We start from the raw sequence: 15,717 nt of genomic DNA on the forward strand, positions 1-15,717 counted from the left end.
AGAGAGCTGGTTCTGCAGCTGCCGCAGGGCTTTTTTCTGTGCCCTGCTCCCCAGCCCAAACTTCGACTCAGAGAACTAACTGGCACAGTGGATGGGCTAATGGCCCACTGCCTCTGACTGGCTGACCAGTGCCCTGAGGCTGGTTCTGGGTTCAGGGGGCCCTTACTTGGCCTCCCTGTTCCCAGCTGTCCTAGGCACAACCCTGATGAAAGGTGCCAACCTCCTCTGCTCAGGTAGGCAGGCCCTGAGGCTCCACCTTGCCCTCAGTCTGTGACCCTCACTGGAGGGTGAGGGCTGTGCCCCATGCCCAGGGGAAGGTTTCCTCACCATGGGACAGGCCATGTCCCGCTGCCCAGGCTCTAGCCCAGCCAGGTGGTATCCACACCCCATCCCTTTGTGAGGTCATTGATGTTGGGGTATCGATGTTGGCTGGTCAAAGCCACAGCTTTTGGGCCTGTGCTTTCCCCTGGGTGGGCCTGGCTCCCCTGGGGACTGCGTGTGGGGATGCTCAGAGATGCTCTTCTTGCCTGCAGGGAAGTTCGAGGGAGTGCTGGGGTTGGGGTCTGTCTCTGCAACCGCTGCTTCAGGGAATGGGGCTGGGCACTGTGCAGAGCTGGGTGGAAGGGAGTAGGAGGCCCAGTGTTGCCTCAGAGCTGGGAGCCCCACCTGGACCAGCCCTGGCCCTGGCCCCTGCTTCTGACCCTCTCCCTCTCCATTCTACCCTGCTCAGGACCACCAAGGGAGCCTTTCCTTGGCTGCCTTGGACATAGCTGGCTGTGTCCCCTTCTGTGGCCTGCCTTGGGGTCTGTGATTGGCTCATCTTGACAAATGGATGTGTCCCCTGCTGTCATGTCAGGCAGGAGACAGCCAAGCCAAAGCTCCTGCTCCTGTATACCATCAGCCAGCTGAGCCGTTGGGGCTCTGGGCGGAGCCTTGCATGGCTGGTGGCAGGCAGGGAGTGTGGAGTGCAGACCACACTGGCCGAGGATAGACAGGAGAGGAGGACGTGGTGTTGCCACGGTCTGTGTGGCGCCTGTTCTGCCTTGCTTTGGGCCAGACCTCCATGGGAGCTGCCTGGTGTGACGAGGCCGCCATACTTGCCAACATGCAAGGAGGGGCAGCCCTTAGCAAGACAAAGGACAGCCTCATGAGATGCTCATATGACCCTCTAGTTCCCACACTGCCACTTTCCCAAACCCTAGGTCCAGCAGCTCACTGGAGGACGGCTGGCCTGGCTGACCTGGGCGGGAGGGGGCACCGAGGCATCACTACAGGGCTGGGGAGCTCTGGCAGAGGGACTGTCAGGCCCTGGCTCACTGCCAGTTGTGTGGGGTGCCCCAACACTGAGGGAGTGTGAACCCCGTTTGACTGCTGAGCTGGTGTATCCTAAAGAATCCTTATTCCCGAGAGCCCCCCTGGAACTTCCTTGTTAAGCAGGATATGCACAGAGTGGAGGGAAAACTGTCTTTGTCCTGAGCATAAACATTCCTGCCAGCTCCTTTCAGCTGCCCCTGGGCCAGGCCAGGGGAAGTGCTGATGCAGCCCAAACGGAAGTGTCTAGGTCACATGCTGGCTGTGGATGAGCGTCTGGGTTCTGACCTAAATCTCTCAGGAGCTGCGTGGTTTTTGCCTTCCTGGACCCCAGAGCATCTGCCTCTCCATGGTCAGCACTGCCCCTGGCCCACCCCCTCCGTGTCCTGCTGTCCCTATGTCCCGCTCCACTGCTGCCTCCTTGGCCAGCACCACCCTTGCCTCCACAGGATCCAACGGGCTCTGTGGGCCTGACAGCAAAGTTACTCAGTGTCCTGGTCCTAGCCCCTCCCCACCCTGTGCCCTCTGTGTCCCTGTCTCCTGCTCACGACGACAGCAGAGGTGGCCCAGCTTCTTCTTTCTCCCCATGACTATGCCCGTCACTACTGCTTTCCCTGGAGGACCTACGGCAGTTCCCAGGGAAGGTGTGGATGGGCAGCCAGGATGCCCGCTCCCGGGGTTCCCACACAGGAACTGGAAACTGTGTCATCATCCAACACCCAAGCTGGCAGCCTAGGCCATTTTCAGCTACCCTTCCCTCACCAGCATCCACTCCACGGACTGAGCCCTGCTGGCTCCGCCTCCCACTGCCACTGGATCCTGGCCTGTCCTCTCCATCCTCATGGCCACAGCCCTGGTCCAAGCCCTTGCCCTCCCTCACCAGACACTGACCAAACACTCCTCGCAGCTCTGCCTGCCGGGGTCTTGCAAGGGGGCTGGTAGGGAGGGGCTGGTGCTTGGTGTGTCTCCCCCGCCCCTCCCACCAACATTGCTGCTTTGCTCCGCTAAGGCCCTATCAGACCTTGGGCTGTCTTTGATCTCACCTCAGTGAATGGCAACTTGGCATTTGGAGCCAGTTGGTGCTCCCCTGTGACCTACTTGGTGTGTTCTTGGTTGGAGGGTACTGATTTCTCCGCAGGTGCCCCAGACGCTTCCTGCCTTGGGAGTGAGATGGCAGGGCCAGCAGGTCCTTCTCCAGGCCCAAGGCTTAGGTATGCCCTGGCTGTCCCCCCTGGCCTATGCTTGACCAAGGCCGGCCCACCAGGCTTGGGATGACTGCTGCTTGTGCACACTGTATGGGAGGGGCGGGCCAGGGGGCCCCACCACCTGCTCCCCTCAGGTCTCGCAGGCCTGCTGTGGCTCCACCTGAAGCTGGGGCCAACTGTCTGGGCTCCCAACCTGGGAGTTTTCAACATCTCTGAGCTTCAAAATCTTTTGCCTTCTCTCTAGACAAAAGGCCAGAGCACACAATGGAAGAGGCAGTAAACCTCAATCCCTTTTCCCGTTGCAATTTCCTCCGGGGGGAAAAAAGTGCTATTTAGTGAGTCATTTCATAATTAAGAGTTGTTCATTCCAATTTTTTTTACCTATCTATCTTTTTGAAGGATAATAGTACCCTCTGGCTTAATTTTTAATTGGCTTTCGGTTCAAAACAGAGTCGGTAAGGAAATTAGTGGGGTTGGAATGGTTACGGTCACACTGCCAGTTTCTTATATTATTATAATTGCCAAAATACCAGCTGTGCTCTTGAGAAGCTTGGCCTCCCTGGGCAAAGGGCCTGGCCCCTGTGATTTGTGGGGCTGGCTGGGCTTGTTTGGGGCAGGGGCTGAGGCAGGAGCATCAGGAGAAAGACCAGCAGCTGCCTCTGCCCCACACCTGCCTTAGGCTGTGTCTGGGGGAGTGACCTCAGGAAGCGCAGTGTCCTCTGTGTGGGATGGACAATAGTGCTCCCGTGTAGGTGTCTTCGAGAACTGGATGAGATGCCATCTCTCTGATACTTGTGCAAGGTCCAACACACTGTCGGCCCTTGAGCCCGGAGATTGGGACCAGAGTGTGCTAAAAGAGAGTCCCCACCAGCCCCCGGCTATCTGGGTGTGAATTGACCCTGTGGCCACTGAGGGATGTCCCACAGGGGATGAAATATTCTGCCCTGGAGCACAGCCCACCTACAAAGGCACCCATGGGAGATATCAGGGGTGGCTCCTCTTCTGGGAGGTGAGGCCCAGAAAGGAGGAGCTTAAGCCTGTCTAGGGACAGGGAGGGCAACAGGGTCACAGAGTCAGGAGGGAACTGCAGCACTGTGGCCGTGCCTGTGGGCCCTTTACCTCTGCCCTTCCTTTTCTCTCTTTTTAAGAAACTATTTTCCGTCAACCTTATTTCCATTCTGTTAAGGGTTTGTGGAAGAAGAGCTTAAGAGCACTCAGTGGTTGTTCCTCCCCATTTCGTGGCCTGCGCAGTGGGGGCGGCAGAGCAGCCTGCAGTGGGAAGCCGCTGAACGGGCCCATAGGGCACCTGTGCCCCAGACCAGCCTGAGACATCAGGCTGAGCGCGGTGAACCCGGGAGCTGGACAGTGCATTCACCCTGAAACGTCTCCTCGGTCACAGCCCTTTCAGCAGCGGCCTGCTCTTCCTTCTCAGTCTCTTCGGGGTCTCTGCAGAGGTAGAGATCAGGCAGGACCTCCCATGGGTGTTCACAGGAGACGGTGCTTCGCATGCGCAGAACTCCCAGGCCAGCTCCCACATCAGACCCACTGAGGGAGCCCCCCTGGTTGTTGCAAGGGACGGCAACGTCCCTGTGGCGCGGAGGACAGTCTGTGTGACACAGGGCAATGGTTAACATAGGACATGTTGGTGAGAGGCTGGCGGTCAGCCCTGGGGTGGGTAACCTCCAGATGTCATGGGGCTCCCGGAAGGCTGCCTGGACCTGGTTAGTGAAGGCACCAGGGGTGAAGCGGCTGGCAGTAGGAGTGGCTCCAGCGGCAGCAGCGAACTTGGGCACAGCTCGAGGGCCAGTGTCCCCAGAGGATGTGACACTGACAGGGGCGGGGTTTTCAACAGCAACAATGGCACGAGCTGCCAGCAGGAGCTTCTCCCAGACTCCCTTCAGATTTCTGGTGCAGGTGCCGTCAGTTTCCCTTCTGTAAATGTGCTGCTCCACTTGGACGTCTGGGTTGGTGCTTCCTAATTGGGTTCCTGCTGCAAGGACTTTGAGGACAAACTCCTCCTTCATTTGCAGGACATCAAGGGCTCCGGACATGGTGAAAGTGTCCCTTTCAGTTACCTGGGAACCGAGAGCAACACCGTATAGGCCCCTGTCTGGGTAGCACAGAGAGGCTCTGGGCACCCTTTTCTCTGGAGTTCTCACCTGTGGCCCCTGGGCTGGCAGTGGGGCTGTGGGTGTGTTGGGCCAGGCAGCCGTAGCTGTTGGTCAGGCTGGTGTCTCTGTGACCAGACTGATGCACAGGCTGGCTCCTCCTGCGAAGAGATGGCATCTGCAGGGTCGCTCAGCCGACGGCAGATAGCTTGGGGAAGAAGCCCAGTTTCCAGTGTGCCTGGCCAGGCTCCCCAGGAGCAGTGGTCGCACCTACAGGTGGGATGCCCCTGGACACTCAGATACCTCATTCCCTTTCCTCGTCCGCAGCTCACTGAGCTCCACCCCATGGTATCCTTGCCTACACTTCTCACCTTAGGTGCCGATTGCCCTTGGGGGTTCCTATCTTCCTACCCCCAGGGCAGGAGGAGGCAAGGCAGAAGTGGTCACCAGGGCCTCCCACTGTCCTTTTCCAGGTCCCAGATCATCCCCTGTCTACTTGCCGATGGGGACAGGCAAAGGGTCAAGCAGGCAGCAGGTCCCCGAGGCCTGGGGCTGGATGAGGGAGACTGAGAGAACATGCAAGTGAATGAATGAACAAGGAAAGGGATGAGCGGACGCGGGGCGGGTGCATGTTGGTGGGGGCAGAGATAAGAGCGGAGTGAGTAAAGAAATTGGGCCTCAGCAGCTTTGTTCAAGCTCCCAGACACTGAGGTTCTGCATTGGTGCTTGTACACCTCCCACCCCATCCTCATTCCCCAGAAGACTTGGGCCTGGGCCCCATTACCCCTGGCTCCACCCCTACTAGTCCCAATGCCCTATACCCTTCTCCCCCTACCCCCAGAAGGCTGGAGAAGGCCCTTCCACAGCTCAGCCAGGTGTTTATTTTTAGCTCTTACCTCACATGCTTCCTCCTTCCTGTTGTCCCTCTCTTCCCTGCTGCCTGCTATAGCAGAGCCAGGAGCAAGAGGGCCGACTGGGCAGCCCCTTCTGCAGCCTGCCCCCCACCCCATGAGTAAGCATGGAAAGGAGCAGAGCCCCAGGGGGCATGGGACCACAGGGGCTGTGCTTCGCTGAGGGCTCAGGCAGGCAGGCCACTTCAGGGGCTGGCTCTGAGCCCTTGGCAACGTGTCTGCCTCCTCCATCCAGCCACCCTTCCCACATGCCCTTGCTTCCCTTGGACTGTTGCTTCAGGCACGGAGTCTACAGGCCAGAGGTGGGGTCAGAGGTTTGCCATGCCACCACCACTGGGAGCCAGGGAAGATGACCTAACCTTGAGAGGCCTAACCTGGGATGGCTGTGTGCAGGGACCCAAGGTAGAATTGGGCAGTGTTGCCTTGGGCCAGCCCTGCTGTGGGCCAATATCCTAACCTTATTATGTTGATCCTGGGGCTGGGGAAGGGGCTGTTTGCTTATTTTCAGAACTCTCTCTTGCACTCTGCCTACCCTCCTCCCACCTATCCAGGGTCTTTGTGATATATGACAGTTCTCTCTGACGTGGGGGCATTTTCATTGTGTCCCTTAGGTGATGCTGGGGGCACATGGGCGGGATTCTTGGCGAAGACTCTGTGCTTATGTCCATCTCAGGGCTTGGTCTCAGCCTGCCTGGCGCACTCCCCAGGAGTCTTTAGGAGTGGACCCTCCTAGGCCAAGTGAGCCTAAGGCCCACAAGTAGCCAGCACCCACTGCCTCACTGGAGTTGGGGGCAGGCATAAAGCATCAGATAAGGTCTAAGAGTATCAGCACTGGTGCTTAGGGCTGGGCCCTGCAGGGAGCAGGGTGAGTTCATGGAGGACCTCTGGACCCCTCTGCCCGGGACCTGAATGTGGGATTGGGCTTCAGGGCAGAGAAGGGCTCCAATCTCTGGGACATGGTCTCATGGCCCTGAGTAACAAGCCTGCAGAGCAACCCTACCCCTCAACGTACACCAAGGCCCTGCCACCTGCCAGGCCTGGCCTCAGCTGGGACCCAGGGCAGAGATGTGGCATTGTCCATGGGGCCTGTGGGCAGAAGAGACGGCTTGGCCCCACCCTGCCCCCAAGCAGAGAGCCTCCCTGGGCCCCAGGAGTCTGCACCCTCCCTGCACTGCCCCTCCTTGGGAAGGATGTGGGCAAGGATGGTGTCTGAGGCCGGAGAGCTAGGAAGCAGGAGGGGCCATGCATCCAGGAGGTCATTCCCTGGGTGTCATTCCCCACTCTGGGCTCCACACCAGCCCCTAACTCCCTGTCTTGTCCTCATGTTGCTCGTAGCCCCTAGAGCCTTCCCGGTCTGGCCAGGGGGAAAAGCTCCCAATGGGGTGAAGAAGGGGCCTTTCTTTGGGGCTCATCATTTTAGCTCTGTATATGTGCATTTAAAGAATGGAGAAGTCTGTCATTGGGGGCAACAAATCTCTCCGTCTTTCTCTCCTCGTGCCTTTGGTGTCATGCTGTGGAAGGCTTTTTCCTTAAGGCTGCAGAAATAGTCACAGAAATACTCTCTGAGTTCTCCAGTGCCTTGGTGATTTCAACTCCCCTCCCCTCCCATTTCCTTACAGAAAACCGAGTGGCTTTGTCTGAACTGCCAAACTAAGCGACTACTGGAGGGCAGCCTAGGAGAGCCGGCCCCCCTACCGCTGCCCACCTCACAGCAGCCCCCCGTAGGGGCCCCTCCCCGTGCGGCTGGAACAACCCCTCCGAAGCAGAAAGGGCCGCAGGGGCTGGGCCAGCCATCAGGCCCTCTGCCTGCCAAGGCCAGTCCCCTGTCTACGAAGGCCAGCCCCCAAGCAAAGCCCCTTAGGGCTTCTGAACCCAGCAGGACCCCGAGCAGTGCCCCAGAAAAGAAGACAGGAGTCCCAGCTAAAGCGGAGCCTGTGCCGAAACCACCTCCAGAGACCAGCCTGCCCCACGGGACTCCTAAAGCAAAGTCCGGGGTGCGGAGGACTGAACCCACCACCCCTGTCATCAAGGCTGTTCCAGAAGCCCCCAAGGGTGGGGAGGCAGAGGTCAGTCCCATTCACTTTGCAGGGACCCTAGCTGGGGCAGTCTAGGGGAGGGGACTGGGATATAGGGCTGGGTCAGGCCCCTTGGGGCTGCATAGGAGGGCAGGGATGCCTAGATGAGGCCCTGGTGGGTCTGGAGCCTGTGAATTACAGGCTAGTCCTGGGTTTTGCTACCATTAGATATAGTGAAGTTTCTCTTTGAGAACCTAGGGCTGCTTGGGGTTTGCCATGGAACCTGCAAGTTATTCAAGGACAGAGACATGGAGAGGGTGGTGGGCTGTGATCGTCCGGGAGGTGGAGCGTCCCTTCCCTAGGTCCCTGGGATTGACAGGGAGGGCTCTCTGCCATGGGAGTCAGCGTCTGCTTCTCACTTGCTGCAGGAGCTGGTGGGCAAGCCTTATTCTCAGGACCTGTCCCGGAGCCCACAGAGCCTCAGCGACACAGGCTATTCTTCTGATGGCGTCTCCAGCTCCCAGAGCGAGATCACAGGTGTGGTTCAGCAGGAGGTGGAGCAGCTGGACACTGCAGGGGTGGCAGGGCCACGCCCACCCAGCCCCTCCCAGCTCCACAAGGTGGGCAGCATGCGGCCTTCACTGCAGGCCCAGGGCTCGGCCCCCAGTGGCGAGCGAAGCAAGCTGCCCTGCCCCAGCAGTGGTGAGGAGCAAAAGCGGCGGCCCCACTCCTTGTCCATCATGCCTGAGGCCTTCGACTCTGATGAGGAGCTGGAGGACATCCTGGAGGAAGAGGAAGACTCTCTGGAGTGGGGGCGCCAGAGGAAGCAGCCGGACACGGCTGAGTCCTCGGATGACTTCAGCAGCCAGCTGAGGCATGACTACGTGGAGGACAGCAGTGAGGGAGGCCTGTCCCCTCTTCCACCGCAGCCCCCAGCCCGGGCTGCAGAAATGACGGATGAGGAGTTCATGCGACGGCAGATACTGGAGATGAGTGCCGAGGAAGACAACCTGGAAGAGGAGGATGCAGCCGCCTCCAGGCATGGCCTGGCCAAACATGGCACCCAGAAGAGCGGCCCCAGGCCCAGGCCAGAGCCCAGCCAAGAGCCAGGGGCCCCGCCCAAGAGGCGCCTGCCCCACAATGCTACCACAGGCTATGAGGAGCTGCTCTCCGAGGAAGGTCCAGCAGAGGCCTCCGATAGCCCTGGAGCCCTGCAGGGAGGGCTCCGCCGCTTTAAGACCATTGAGCTCAATAGCACAGGGAGCTATGGCCATGAGCTGGACCTGGGCCAAGGACCTGACCCCGGCCTGGACAGGGAGCCTGAGCTGGAGATGGAGAGCCTGACAGGATCGCCTGAGGACCGCTCCCGTGGGGAGCACTCCTCCACGCTGCCGGCCTCCACGCCCAGTTACACATCGGGCACCTCTCCCACTTCCCTGTCCTCGCTGGAGGAGGACAGCGACAGCAGCCCCAGCCGCCGGCAGAGGCTAGAAGAAGCAAAGCAGCAGCGCAAGGCCAGACACCGCTCCCATGGACCCCTGCTGCCCACCATCGAGGACTCCTCTGAGGAGGAGGAGCTGCGGGAGGAAGAGGAGCTGCTGCGTGAGCAGGAGAAGATGCGGGAGGTGGAGCAGCAGCGCATTCGCAGCACAGTCCGCAAGACGCGGCGGGACAAGGAGGAACTGCGGGCCCAGCGGAGGCGTGAGCGCTCCAAGACCCCCCCAAGCAACCTGTCACCCATTGAGGACGCCTCCCCCACAGAGGAACTGCGGCAGGCAGCCGAGATGGAGGAGCTCCACCGCTCCTCCTGCTCAGAATACTCGCCCTCGCCCTCCTTGGACTCGGAGGCCGAGGCCCTGGAGGGTGGTCCCACCCGGCTCTATAAGTCGGGCAGTGAGTACAGCCTGCCTACTTTCATGTCCCTCTACTCACCAACTGAGACACCCTTGGGCAGCTCCAGCACGCCCAGCTCCAGCCGGCCCCTCAAGAGTGCCGAGGAGGCCTATGAGGAGATGATGCGAAAGGCTGAGCTGCTCCAGCGGCAGCAGGGCCAGGCAGCAGGGGGCAGGGGCCCCCCTGGGGGCCCCTCTCAGCCCTTAGGGCCCCGGGCACAGGGTTCCTTTGAATACCAGGATACCCCAGACCACGAGTATGGCCGGGCTGTCCCTCCTGCCTCAGAGGGCATGCCCGCCGGCCTGGGGTCAGCTGTATACGAGGAGATCCTTCAGACATCACAGAGCATTGCCCGCATGCGTCAGGCCTCCTCCCGTGACCTGGCCTTTGCCGAGGACAAGAAGAAGGAGAAGCAGTTTCTGAATGCCGAGAGCGCGTACATGGATCCAATGAAGCAGAATGGCGGCCCCCTTACCCCGGGCACCAGCCCCACCCAGCTCGCTGCCCCTGTGCCCTTTTCCACCTCCACCTCCTCAGACAGCGGTGGGGGCCGTGTCATTCCTGATGTCCGAGTTACTCAGCATTTTGCAAAGGAGCCTCAGGACCCCCTCAAGCTGCACAGCTCTCCTGCCTCTCCCAGCTCTGCCTCCAAGGAGGGCAGCATACCCTTTTCCCAGGGCCCTGGGACCCCAGCCTCCACAGCCGTGGTTCCTGGTCCACCTGGCTTGCCTCGAGGGTATATAACTCCGACGTCCCCAGCAGGCTCTGAGCGCAGCCCTTCCCCATCTTCCACAGCCCACAGCTATGGACAGAGCCCAACCACTGCAAACTATGGGTCCCAGACTGAGGAGCTGCCCCAGGCCCCCAGTGGTCCTGCTGCCAGTGGACGGGCTGCCAGAGAGAAGACCCTACGTGTGAGTGAGGGCAAGAGTGGCCCTCCCCAGCCCTCCCAGGGGTATTCCTACTTCACCAGCTCCAGCCCACCTCTCTCCCCATCTTCTCCCTCAGAGAGTCCCACATTCTCCCCTGGCAAGCTGGGCCCAAGGGCCACAGCAGAGTTCTCTACACAGACGCCAAGCCCGACCCCTGCCTCGGACATGCCACGGAGCCCTGGTGCCCCCACCACGACCCCCATGGTGGCTCAGGGCACACAAACACCACACCGACCCAGCACGCCTCACCTGGTATGGCAGCAGCCCTCTCAGGAGGCCCCCTTTATGGTCATCACACTGGCGTCGGATGCCTCCAGCCAGACCAGGATGGTGCATGCCAGTGCCTCCACCTCCCCAGTGTGTTCCCCCACTGACACCCAGCCCACCACCCACAGCTACAGCCAGACAACACCTCCGAGTGTGTCTCAGCTGCCCTCAGAACCTCCTGGGCCATCTGGCTTCCCGCGGGCAGCCAGTGTGGGTGCAGATGGGCCCCTGGCACTGTATGGCTGGGGTGCCCTCCCTGCCGAGAACATCTCCCTGTGCCGGATCTCCTCTGTCCCTGGAACATCCAGGGTCGAGCCAGGTCCCAGGCCCCCTGGTAGCGCCGTAGTAGACCTCCGTACGGCCGTCAAGCCCACGCCCATCATACTCACTGACCAGGGCATGGACCTGACCTCTCTCGCCATGGAAGCGAGGAAGTATGGTCTTGCCCTGGATCCAGTCCCAGGACGACAGTCAACCGCTGTGCAGCCGTTGGTCATCAACCTCAACGCCCAGGAGCAGACCCACGCCTTCCTCAGCACTGCCACCACCGTGAGCATCACCATGGCTGCCTCTGTGCTCATGGCCCAGCAGAAGCAGCCTGTGGTCTATGGAGACCCCTTCCAGAGCCGGCTTGACTTTGGCCAGGGAGCGGGTAGTCCTGTGTGCCTGGCCCAGGTCAAGCAGGTAGAGCAGGCTGTCCAGACAGCCCCATACCGAGGCGGGCCCCGGGGAAGACCAAGGGAGACCAAGTTTGCCAGGTATAACCTGCCCAACCAGGTAGTGCCTCTGGCCAGAAGGGACGTCTTGATTACTCAGATGGGCACTGCCCAGAGTGTTGGCCTCAAGGCAGGCCCTGTGCCAGAGCCTGTTGCCGAACCCCACCGGGCCACCCCTACAGAGCTGCGGCCACATGCTCTGCCGGGTGCCCGGAAGCCACACACAGTGCTGGTGCAGATGGGAGAGGGCACGGCAGGCACTGTGACCACACTGCTCCCCGAGGAGCCAGCAGGTGCCCTGGACCTCACTGGCATGAGGCCGGAGAGCCAGCTGGCATGCTGTGACATGGTCTACAAGTTCCCCTTTGGCAGCAGCTGTACCGGCACCTTCCACCCTGCCCCCAGTGCACCTGAGAAGGGTGTGGCAGATGTTGTCCCCCATGGCCAAGGCAGCGGCCCCTTCTACAATCCTCGGGAGCCTGAGCCTCCTGAGCCCCCCACCTACCGGGCACAGGGGATAGTGGGTCTTGGGCCCCCCGAGGAGCAGAGGCCCTACCCACAGGGCCTCCCTGGCAGGCTGTATTCCTCCATGTCTGACACCAATTTGGCTGAGGCAGGCCTCAACTACCATGCCCACAGGATGGGCCAGCTCTTCCAGGGCCCTGGACGAGACTCAGCTGTGGACCTCAGCTCGCTGAAGCAGTCCTATAGCCTGGGCTTTGCAGACGGACGCTCCCTTGGGCAGGGCTTGCAGTATGGCTCGTTCACGGACCTGCGCCACCCCACAGACCTTTTGGCTCACCCACTTCCCATGCGGCGCTACAGCTCAGTGTCAAACCTCTACTCGGACCGCCGGTATGGCCCTAGGGGCGACGCAGCTGGCTTCCAGGAGGCCAGCCTGGCCCAGTACAGTGCCACCACAGCTCGCGAGATCAGCCGCATGTGTGCGGCCCTCAACTCCATGGACCAGTACGGAGGGCGGCACAGCGGCAGCAGTGGTGGCCCTGACCTCATCCAGTACCAGCCCCAGCCCGGGCCTGGGCTCAGCGCCCCGCAGGGACTGGCTCCCCTCAGACCTGGCCTCCTAGGGAACCCCACCTTCCCGGAGGGCCACCCAAATCCCGGGACCTTGGCCCAGTACAGGCCTACGGCAGCCCAGGGAACAGCAGTCCGACAGCTGCTGCCATCCACAGCCACTGTGCGCGCGGCTGATGGCATGATCTACTCCACTATCAACACCCCAATTGCTGCAACACTGCCCATCACCACCCAGCCTGGCTCAGTACTGCGTCCTATGGTGCGCGGTGGCATGTACAGGCCTTACGCATCTGGTGGGGTCACAGCCGTGCCACTCACCAGCCTAACACGCATGCCCATGATCGCCCCGCGGGTACCTCTTGGGCCCCCGGGGCTGTACCGATACCCTGCACCAAGTAGATTCCCCACCGCTTCTGGTGTGACACCTGCCGAGGGTCCTGTCTACCTAGGGAAACCTGCTGCTGCCAAGGTACCAGGGGCTGGGGGCCCACTGAGGCCAGAGCTGCCAGCAGGGGCTGCTCGGGAAGAGCCTCTTTCCACAGCCACCCCTGCTGCTGCTAAGGAGGTTGCAGCAGCCCCAACCCCAGCCCCCCTGGCTGGCCAGAAGCCACCAGTGGATGCTGTTCCCGGGGGCGGCAGTGGGGCCCCCAGCCGGCCTGGGCTTGAGAAGGAAGAAGCATCACAGGAAGAGAGGCAACGGAAGCAGCAGGAGCAGCTGCTGCAGCTGGAGCGGGAGCGGGTGGAGTTGGAGAAGCTGCGGCAGCTGCGGTTGCAGGAGGAGCTGGAGCGGGAGCGTGTGGAGCTGCAGAGGCACCGGGAGGAGGAGCAGCTGCTGGTGCAGCGGGAGCTGCAGGAGCTGCAGACCATCAAGCACCATGTGCTGCAGCAGCAGCAAGAGGAACGGCAAGCCCAGTTTGCCCTGCAGCGGGAGCAGCTGGCACAACAACGCCTGCAGCTGGAGCAGATACAGCAACTGCAACAGCAACTGCAGCAGCAGCTAGAGGAACAAAAGCAGAGGCAGAAGTCTCCCTTCCCTGTGGCCTGTGAGGCACCTGGCCGAGGGCCTCCCCCAGCGGCCACTGAGCTGGCTCAGAATGGCCAGTACTGGCCACCCCTGACCCATGCAGCCTTCATTGCTGTGGCAGGGCCTGAGGGGCCAGGGCAGCCTCGGGAGCCCATGCTGCACCGTGGCCTTCCCAGCTCCGCCTCAGACATGTCACTGCAGACGGAGGAGCAGTGGGAGGCAGGCCGCAGTGGCCTCAAAAAGCGGCACTCGATGCCACGCCTGCGGGACGCCTGTGAGCCAGAGTCGGCGCCTGAGCCCTGCACAGTCAGGAGGATTGCAGACAGCAGCGTGCAGACGGATGACGAGGATGGGGAGAGCCGCTACCTGCTGACCCGGAGGCGCCGGGCCCGGCGGAGTGCTGACTGCAGTGTGCAGACGGACGATGAGGACAGTGCCGAGTGGGAGCAGCCAGTGCGCCGCCGCAGGTCTCGTCTTTCCCGCCACTCAGACTCCGGCTCAGACAGCAAGCACGAGGCTACTGCCTCATCATCCACTGCCAGCACTGCTGTGAGGGCCACAAGCAGTGTGGGCATCCAGACCATCAGTGACTGCTCCGTGCAGACGGAGCCTGACCAGCTGCCCAGAGTCTCCCCAGCCATCCACATCACAGCTGCTACTGACCCCAAGGTGGAGATCGTCAGGTACATATCGGCGCCAGAGAAGACTGGGCGTGGGGAGAGCCTGGCCTGCCAGACGGAGCCGGAGGGGCAGGCCCAGGGAGGAGCTGGGCCGCAGCTTATAGGGCCAGCCGCCATCAGCCCCTACCTGCCTGGCATCCAGATCGTCACCCCAGGGCCTTTGGGAAGATTTGAAAAAAAGAAGCCCGATCCCCTGGAGATTGGATACCAGGCCCACCTGCCCCCGGAGTCCCTTTCACAGCTTGTGAGCCGCCAGCCTCCCAAGTCCCCTCAGGTCCTCTACTCACCAGTCTCACCCCTGTCCCCACACCGGCTCCTGGACGCCTCCTTTGCTTCCAGTGAGAGGCTGAACAAGGCTCACGTGAGTCCCCAGAAGCACTTCACAGCTGACAGCGCTCTCCGCCAACAGACACTGCCTCGCCCCATGAAGACCCTGCAGCGGTCCTTGTCTGACCCTAAGCCCCTCAGCCCCACCGCCGAGGAGTCTGCCAAAGAGAGGTTCTCCCTCTACCAGCACCAGGGGGGACTGGGTAGCCAGGTATGGGCACAGGGGCTCGCCCAGGGTGGGACAGGGGTCTCTGCCTAGTCTGGGGGGCCCTACAGGGAAGGGCTTCTTCTGGGGTGGGGGTGGAGTCACCTCCAGCTCCCAAGGCCCAGAGGAAGGAGTGGAGGGCTGACTCTTCCTTGGTGCACATGCGGTGGAGTCTGCAGCCTGGCGAGCACCTCCAAGGCAAGCACACTCACTCAAGGACCCTGCAGGCATCCATCCAGACACCACTGGAAACCTCCCCTCCCCTAGTGCTGCCTCCTCAGGGCTCAGACCTAGTCTGACCCCTGCCACCTCCCCTTTCAGGCCTCCTTAGCCCTCCAGTCTGAGCCCTTCTCACTCCAACCCCCTACTGTGGATGTTCCCTGAGAAAATCAGTCCCACAGACCTGTACTGTCCCCATTTCCTAGCCATGGCCTGGCTTTCAGTGCCCCACACGAGCCCAAGTGCATTGGCACAGCACTGAGGGGCCCTCCAATGGGCTGCAGAGTGCTCTCTGCCGCCCCTGAAGCATACACTTACCCTTGTCTGTGGCTTTAGTTGCTAATGATGTCCCAGGACTATGAGGCCTTCTGTGGGCTGCTGCAGAGGGGACATGGGGATGGTGAGGGCCTAACACCAAGGACTTTGAGTGCCAGGCTGAGGATGGTGGGCTTTTTTTTTTGAAGGCCCTTGGAGCCTTTAGAGGTTTTAGGCAGATGAGACAGGACAAGACGGGTGTCTTAGAAAGCTTCCCTGTGCAGAGTATGGGCAGATGGTCTGAAGGAAGAGACTGCAGAGTGACCCCAGGGAGGGGGTCAGGGCCCAAGGCATTGTGAGGCGTATGTGCTGTTTTCTGGGTGTGATGCCCTGAGGTGGGGTTGTGGACATGAAGGGCTTAGGCAGTAGAGAGTGCACACCTGGAGGTGTGCAGGCCAGAGGGGAGGTGAGGGATCTGGAATCTGGGCTGGCAGGGAGGGCCGGTCAGAGAAGCAGGTGGTCTGGCTCCAGGCTACGGTGGGCATAGAGGTCCCACAGGCCGGCCATGTGGGGCCCAGCCACAACAGGCACTCTCAGTATGTGGACAAAAT

General features: G+C 61.2%; 1 protein-coding gene across 4 annotated transcripts in view; it reads left to right on the top strand.

Moving 5' to 3' along the window:
- Positions 1-15,717, top strand: part of BSN (bassoon presynaptic cytomatrix protein) — a 77,828-nt gene that overhangs the window by 50,395 nt on the left and 11,716 nt on the right. For all 4 annotated transcript variants that reach the window (XR_008427490.1, XR_008427492.1, XR_008427491.1 and 1 more), the window contains 2 exons: positions 7,155-7,601; positions 7,979-14,638. Coding sequence is in view for 1 of the 4 variants with exons in the window: in XM_053929860.1 (XP_053785835.1) it covers positions 7,155-7,601; positions 7,979-14,638 (7,107 nt within the window). In the remaining 3 variants the exon portion in view is untranslated. The remainder of the gene's footprint in view (positions 1-7,154; positions 7,602-7,978; positions 14,639-15,717) is intronic.

Source organism: Desmodus rotundus, chromosome 8 (assembly GCF_022682495.2).
Source record: "Desmodus rotundus isolate HL8 chromosome 8, HLdesRot8A.1, whole genome shotgun sequence".
NCBI classification, from domain to species: domain Eukaryota; kingdom Metazoa; phylum Chordata; class Mammalia; order Chiroptera; family Phyllostomidae; genus Desmodus; species Desmodus rotundus.